The 8,432-nt window shown below is 39.0% G+C and overlaps 1 protein-coding gene across 1 annotated transcript; it reads right to left on the bottom strand.

Moving 5' to 3' along the window:
* Positions 1 to 6,840: 6,840 nt before the first annotated feature.
* On the bottom strand, positions 6,841 to 7,773 carry LOC118927992 (olfactory receptor 4B1-like). Its single transcript, XM_036916743.2, has one exon. The coding sequence runs from the start codon at positions 7,768 to 7,770 to the stop codon at positions 6,841 to 6,843; it is 930 nt and encodes a 309-aa protein (XP_036772638.2). The 5' UTR covers positions 7,771 to 7,773.
* Positions 7,774 to 8,432: the final 659 nt, after the last annotated feature.

The following is an 8,432-nucleotide window of genomic DNA, read 5'->3' as shown; positions in this document are numbered from 1 at the left end:
CACAAAGGTATAAAACTAGAAATAAATTGTACCAAGAAAGCAAGAAGGCACACAAACACATGGAGGCTTAACAACATACTTCTAAATAGTCAATGGATCAACGACCATATTAAAATGGAGATCCAGCAATATATAAAAATAAATGACAACAACAACACAAAGCCCCAACTTCTGTGGGACGCAGCGAAAGCAGTCTTAAGAAGAAAGTATATAGCAATCCAGGCATATTTAAAGAAGGAAGAACAAACCCAAATGAAAAATCTAATATCACAATTATGAAAATTGGATAAAGAAGAACAAATGAGGCCTAGTCAGCAGAAGGAGGGACATAATAAAGATCAGAGAAGAAATACATAAAATTGAGAAGAATAAAACAAGAGAAAAAAATCAATGAAACCAAGAGCTGGTTCTTTGAGAAAATAAACAAAATAGATAAGCCCTCTAGCCAAATTTATTAAGAGAAAAAGAGAATCAACACACATCAACAGAAGCAGAAATGAGAAAGGAAACATCACGACAGACCCAACAGAAATACAAAGAATTATTAGAGACTACTATGAAAACCTATATGCTAAGAAGCTGGAAAACCTAGAAGAAATGGACAACTTCCTAGAAAAATACAACGTTCCAAAACTAACCAAGGAAGAAGCACAAAATCTAAACAAACCAATTACCAGCAAAGAAACTGAAGCGGTAATCAAAAACTATCCAAGAAAAAAACACCCAGGCCAGATGGATTTACCTCGGAATTTTATCAGACATACAGAGAAGACATAATACCCATTCTCCTTAAAGTTTTGCAAAAAATAGAAGAGGAGGGAATACTCCCAAACTCATTCTATGAAGCCAACATCACCCTAATACCAAAACCAGGCAAAGACCCCACTAAAAGAGAAAATTATAGACCAATATCCCTGATGAACATAGATGCAAAAATACTCAATAAAATATTAGCAAACCAAATTCAAAAATATATCAAAAAGATTGTACACCACGACCAAGTGGGATTTATCCCACAGATGTAAGGATGTTACAACATTCAAAAATCCATCAACATCATCCACCACATAAACAAAAAGAAAGACAAAAACCACATGATCAACTCCATAGATGCTGAAAAAGCATTTGACAAAATTCAACATCCGTTCATGATAAAAACTCTCAGCAAAATGGTTATAGAGGGCAAGTACCTCAACATAATAAAGGCCATATATGATAAACCCACAGCCAACATCATACTGAACAGCAAGAAGCTGAAAGCTTTTCCTCTGAGATTGGGAACAAGACAGGGATGCCCACTCTCCCCAATGTTATTTAACATAGTACTGGAGGTCCTAGCCATGGCAATTAGACAAAACGAAGAAATACAAGGAATCCAGATTGGTAAAGAAGAAGTTAAACTGTCACTATTTGCAGATGACATGATATTGTACATAAAAAAAGCCTAAAGACTCCACTCCAAAACTACTAGAACTGATATTGGAATACAGCAAAGTTGCAGGATACAAAATTAACACACAGAAATCTGTGGCTTTCCTATACACTAACAATAAACTAATAGAAAGAGAAATCAGGAAGGCAATTCCATTCACAATAGCATCAAAAAGAATAAAATACCTAGGAATAAACCTAACCAAAGAAGTGAAAGACCTATTCCCTGAAAACTATAAGACACTCTTAAGAGAAATTAAAGAGGTCACTAACAAATGGAAACTCATCGATGCTCTTGGCTAGGAAGAATTAATATTGTCAAAATGGCCATCCTGCCCAAAGCAATATACAGATTTGATGCAATCCCTATCAAATTACCAACAACATTCTTCAACGAACTGTAACAAACAGTTCAAAAATTCATATGGAAACACCAAAGACCCCGAATAGCCAAAGCAATCTGGAGAAAGAAGAATAAAGTGGAGGGGATCTCACTCCCCAACTTCAAGCTCTACTACAAAGCCACAGTAATCAAGAAAATTTGGTACTGGCACAAGAACAGAGCCCCAGACCAGTGGAACATATTAGAGACTCCAGACATTAACCCAAACATATATGGTCAATTAATATTTGATAAAGGAGCCATGGACATACAATGGGGAAATGACAGTCTCTTCAACAGATGGTGCTGGCAAAACTGGACAGCTACATGTAAGAGAATGTAACTGGATCACTGTCTAACCCCATACACAAAAGTAAATTCGAAATGGATCTGACCTGAATGTAAGTCATGAAACCATAAAACTCTTAGAAAAAAACATAGGCAAAAATCTCTTGGACATCAACATGAGCAACTTCTTCATGAACATATCTTCCTGGGCAAGGGAAACAAAAGCAAAAATAAACAAGTGGGACTACATCAAGCTGAAAAACTTCTGTACAGCAAAGGACACCATCAATAGAACAAAAAGGTACCCTACAGTATGGGAGAATATATTTATAAATGACAGATCCAATAAAGGGTTGACATCCAAAATATATAAAGAGCTCATGTACCTCAACAAACAAAAAGCAAATAATCCAACTAAAAAATGGGCAGAGGAGCTGAACAGACAGTTCTCCAAAGAAGAAATTCAGATGGCCAACAGACACATGAAAAGATGCTCCACATCGCTAGTTATCAGAGAAATGCAAATTAAAACCACAATGAGAGATCACCTCACACCAGTAAGGATCACCACCATCCAAAAGACAAACAACAACAAATGTTGGCGAGGTTGTGGTGTAAGGGGAACCCTCCTACACTGCTGGTTGGAATGTGAATTAGTTCAACCATTGTGGAAAGCAATATGGAGGTTCCTCAAAATGCTCAAAATAGACTTACCATTTGACCCAGGAATTCCACTTCTAGGAATTTACCCTAAGGATGCAGCACTCCAGTTTGAAAAAGACAGATGCACCCCTATGTTTTTGCAGCCCTATTTACAATAGCCAAGAAATGGAAGCAACCTAAGTGTCCATCAGTAGATGAATGAATAAAGAAGATGTGGTATATATACACAATGGAATATTATTCAGCCATAAGAAGAAAACAAATCCTACCATTTGCAACAACATGGATGGAGCTAGAGGGTATTATGCTCAGTGAAATAAGCCAAGCAGAGAAAGACAAATACCAAATGATTTTACTCATCTATGGAGTATAAGAACAAAGGAAAAACTGAAGGAACAAAACAGCAGCAGAATCACAGAACCCAAGAATGGACTAACAGTTACCAAAGGGAAAGAGACTGGGGAGAATGGGAGGGTAGGGAGGGATAAGGGTGGGGAAGAAGAAAGGGGGTATTATGATTAGCATGTATAATATGGGGGTGGGGGAAAGGGGAGGGCTTTGCAACACAGAAAAGACAAGTAGTGATTCTACATCTTACTATGCTGATGGACAGTGACTGTAATGGAGTTTGTGGGGGGGACTTGGGGTAGGGGAGAGCCTAGTAAACATAATGTTCTTAATGTAATTGTAGATTAATCATAACAAAATTTTTAAAAAATTAAAAAAAAACATTATGTTAAGTGAAGGAATCCAGACACAATAGAACACATGCTTTATGTTCCCATGTTATGAGTTTAAGAAGATGCTGAGCTTCCACAATGATAGAAATCAGATCACTTGTTGCCTGTGAGGGGGGATTGCCTAGAAGGTGTCCTTAAAGGAGCTTATGGAGAGACAGAAATATTTTACATCTTGGTTGGGATGTCAGTTACACAGTCACATAAATTTGTCAAAATTCATTGGATTTTACACTAAAGTCTGTGCATTTCATTGGATATAATTTAGACCTCAATTTTCTCTAAAAAAAAAAATTCCTAGCTGAGACGGGAGACCACAATGGAGGAACATCTGGTCTTAGTGTCATAATAACCAAATTTGTTCTCATGCTTTATGTTATGTATTCAGGAGTAGAGATTGCTCGTGTCCCTAACACTTCTAGGATACTAGGAATTCTAAATTTTTATCTGAGCACACACTATGTGGAATAAAAATTACATTATCCAGCCTCCCTTGCAACTTTAGGAGAGAAGACATGAACTTATTTTGTCCCTTCCTCTTTGCTGATGGAAGGAACGTTGTCACTATGCCTGTATTTTCAGCACCTTCTTGGGCCATGAGGCGACCTTGGGAATGGAAGCTATAAAGGACAGAGATACAAGACAGACAAAGACCATTTGCACCCTGAACTATCTATTTCTTGATTTCTATCTTGCTTTAAGTTCTGTTCCATGCAGATAAAACCTAAACTAAATGATGTTTCAATTGCCAAAAATATGCACTGGGAATGAATAATTTATATTTCATTGGCCTCACAGGATCGCTATAAGACTCCAATGAAATAATAATTTCACAAAGGCTTTGAAATATGTTACGCAAATATGAAATATCAATTGCTCTACTAATAACCCCAAATGTAGCTTTTGGGCATTTCCACACATTTGAGAAGTTGATATATTTTCATTGCAGCATAATATATTAACATCACTTCTATATTGCAACTAAAAGTAACTCAAAAGAAAGATCTTCTCTGGCTCCAAATTATCTCACATCTAGTTCAAGCCTTTCCCAAATGAAAGAAATAAATAATGTTGACACCACTTTGATATCTTTTATTAATTCACATTGTGTGCCTACCCTGACACATCACACTAGGTAGTAAAACAGTAGTTCACCTGAAATATTTCACTAACTGTAAGTTAGCCAGATAACTGAACTGTCAACAGTTAACTCAGATAATAAACCGATTTGACAATTTAGCTACTAGGCAAATGACAAATTCACTAAATTATTAATTCATTAAAGACATGCTTCCACCTCCAATTCTACTCTACTGCTTTCACTCTTAATTAGGAATCTTGGAAAATATGAATTATAAAACACATGGAAAAAACAATATTGAATGAATCCAAATCAACAAATCCATGAAACATAAAAGAAAATTTGAGTTATGCAAATCTGGCAGAAATTTGTGGACATTGTTTCCAGATAGCTCAAATCAAAGTAAAACCTTCAAGGCAACAGAAAGGACACATCAATGTTCATGCTAAGCAAAATCATTATAAATAATGTGAGATAAGCATACCAAGGCAAATACATAGTAACCATTCTTAACCCAGTCCGTTGACTTTTCTGTTTTCTTGTGATATGCATATCTGCCATTCAACTCTAGTGAGTCTGTGCTGAAAACAAATGACCACAAATGCCCAGTAGCTTGTCACAATAAGCATGTGTTCTCACATTCCTGGGTCTGCTGAATGGGGCAGCTTGGCCTGAGGCTGCAGTCAGTAGAGCAGGTAGAGCAGCTCCCTCCTTAGGAGTCAATCTGTAGCCCACGCTGTGCACAGCTGCTCTCCATCACCTCATGATGGCCACAGGGACACCAGAGGCACATGACTATGCAATACATGAGACCTCTTTTTTTTTTTATGAGACCTCTTAACTTCCAGGCTTTAAACAATACATGGTCATTTCCATACACATTACATTAGCCAAAGAAAGTCATATTGCTGAGGCTGAAGTCAAGGAATCAAAAAGTATTTTCCATGTTTTGTGGGGAGAACTATAAAATTACATGGAAAGGGTCACAGACACAGGAAGAAGTAAAGAATTGGGGACAATAATTCAACCTGAAATGGAAAAGCTTGGTCAATCATGTGAAAACGTGCCCAAACACAGCTCATTTGTGCCTTGTGCCTACATCCCTTTATCAAGAAAGTAAACCCAAGAAAGGATTAGGAAAGTCAGTTAACTAGATTGAAAACTCATTGTAAGAAAGAAACCATCATATATAAAATCCTTGCTACTTATTATTTCCAAGAAAACTGAAATTAAAACACACAAAAATTCCTCCCCAGATAAATTATCCTTCACAGGCCTCCACAAAACATAATTGAAATTAATTTTATAAAGTCTTAATAGAAATGTGTTTTGGATTAATCAGAAATTTGATATTAGCAAATTCCTGCTTTGTGACTTAACTTGCAGGGAATTGGCTCAGAACTCTGGGTAGGGATATGTATGCATAAAAAACCCACACCCTTTCTCCAAGAACTCAGGATGGTTTGGTTCCTATTCACAACTCCCAGGTGCTCTGATCCCAGGGCCTCCCCCCTTTATACTCTAGAGAGAAATTAAAGCAGGTGCATTCTCAGGAAAAGAGTGACACAAAGAAAATAGTTCTTATGCTTAGCCCAAACTTCCATGCCAAGGAAACTGTATCACAGAGTTTCAGTTGCTTGCCTGATGTTGCACAGTCACTAAGTAGTTGATCTGGGCTTCAGTCAGTTACTCTGACACCAGCTCAAATCCCTTTACAACTTCACTATGATACAGTGCACCACCCAACTTTCACCAAAACTTTCACCAAACTCTCTGTGGCAGATACTCCTTCCTTAATGACAGGTCCCTGACTTTGTTCAAACACCAATGTGCCAGTGCAAGTGAAACACAGTGCCTGGTCTAAACTGATAATATAATCCCATTCCCTTCTGCTGCTATTCCCTATCCCAGTCTCCTTTGTATCTAGGCATAGTCATGACACCTAGTTCTGGTCAATAGAACAAAATAAGAATTGTTCTGGAGGTCTCTGAGAAATATTTCTCAAATAAAATGACAGCCCCTCTGTCCCCTCATATGAACATAAAATACCTGGATATGCTGAGCCACTGTGCACGCTTGGTGGGGAGCCAAGATACAGAAAGCTGTTAAAGGGCTATGACTGATACTATGGAGTATGAGGCTTGTCTGAATATATAAAAAATATGAATGGGTTAGCTATTCCTCTATTCCTCATAGTTGGCTAAAATCAGAGCATATTTGGTCACCCCATACATGCTGCTTTTTTCATGTTTTCATTTTTATTCCATCCTGGAATTCACTTTCTTGCCCCACAGCTTCCTCATGGCATTTTTCACCTCTGCATTTCTGAGTGTGTAAATGATGGGGTTCAGCATGGGGGTGACAACCGTGTAGAACACGGCCACCAGCTTGTCCTCAGTGAAGGTGGAGGGTGGCCTCATATAGAGGAAGATGGCAGGTCCGAAGAACAAGAGGACCACCGTGATGTGAGAGGCACAGGTGGAGAGGGCTTTGCGCCTCCCCTCTGCAGAATGCTTCCTCAAGCTGACCAGGATGATGATATAGGAGGACACCAATAGGAGGAAAGAAAAGATAGAAAATAATCCACTGTTGCCAAACACCATAACCCCCTCCACAGAGGCGTCAGCGCAGGAAAGCTTGAATAAGGGGTGGAGGTCACAGAAGTAGTGATCTATCACATTGGGACCACAGAAAAACAACTGGAGAGTGACAATGATCTGGACCATAGAGTGAAAAAAGCCCCCAAGCCAGGAACCAGCAACCAGATGGTGACACACAGGCCGACTCATGATGGTTGTGTAGTGAAGGGGTTTGCAGATGGCCACATAGCAGTCGTAGGCCATTACCGTGAGCAGGAAGATCTCAGTAACCCCAAAAAAGTGGAAGAAGAATATCTGAGCCACACAGCCTTCCAGGGAGATGGTTTTAGTCTTGGCAAGTAAGTCTGTGATGAATTTAGGGACAACAGTAGAGGAGTAGGTGATCTCCACCAGGGACAGGTGGCTAAGGAAGAAGTACATGGGGGAGCTCAGACTCTCACTGACGCTGACTGTCAGAACAATGAGGCCGTTGCCCAGCACTGTGGCCAGGTACACAGGGAGAAACACCACAAAGCACACTCTCTGCACCTCTGGGTCCTGGAAAAGACCCATGATAATTAACTCAGTCACATTATTCATCCAGGCCATGGGATCCAGCCAGCTGTTCTGGATGCGGGCTACTGAGAGGCCTGCCACAAAACAATACTGATTGTAACCAGTTTGCTGATTTATACCATGTTAGACTGTGTAATGTGTAATTGACTTTACAACACAAACTTAACATGCACCCATTCATTTAATCCATATGTATTCACTCAGCTTTAAATATTAATCTAACAATGTACATAGTAGAAAACTAAGGCTCAGGGAAATGGTTATTTATCCAGGATCATGCAGAAAGTGGTGAATTAAGGGACTCAGAATCAGGCTTTCTGACATCAGTCCAAGATTCTTTCTAATTTGCCACCAGACATTCTCAGCTGGGAGCCATTCAAATTCATAGCCTACACCTTTATTTTCTTCATTGCATTCTGATAGCTCTCTACTACTGTGGGGGCATTCCCATGACACACCTCTGCTCCTGAATTCCTTGTTTCCTTCATCTCTCTTCAAGGAGCCATCTCTTCCCACCAATCCTTCCCTTTCCAAAGTCCGCTGGGCTGTTGACTTCACTCAGAGACACCAGCCATCCACTACTCAGGTCGGATTATTTCACCAGCCTTGAAACTTCAATAACTATGTTGATTTGACAAATGCTCAAACTCTATGAGGAGAATTCAACTTGTGAGTTTGTCCCCATCATTTCACTA

Source organism: Manis pentadactyla, chromosome 9, assembly GCF_030020395.1.
Source record: "Manis pentadactyla isolate mManPen7 chromosome 9, mManPen7.hap1, whole genome shotgun sequence".
Classification (NCBI taxonomy): Eukaryota; Metazoa; Chordata; class Mammalia; order Pholidota; family Manidae; genus Manis; species Manis pentadactyla.
Note: the sequence above shows the minus strand (reverse complement) of the source record. Positions and strands in the feature narration are given on the sequence as shown.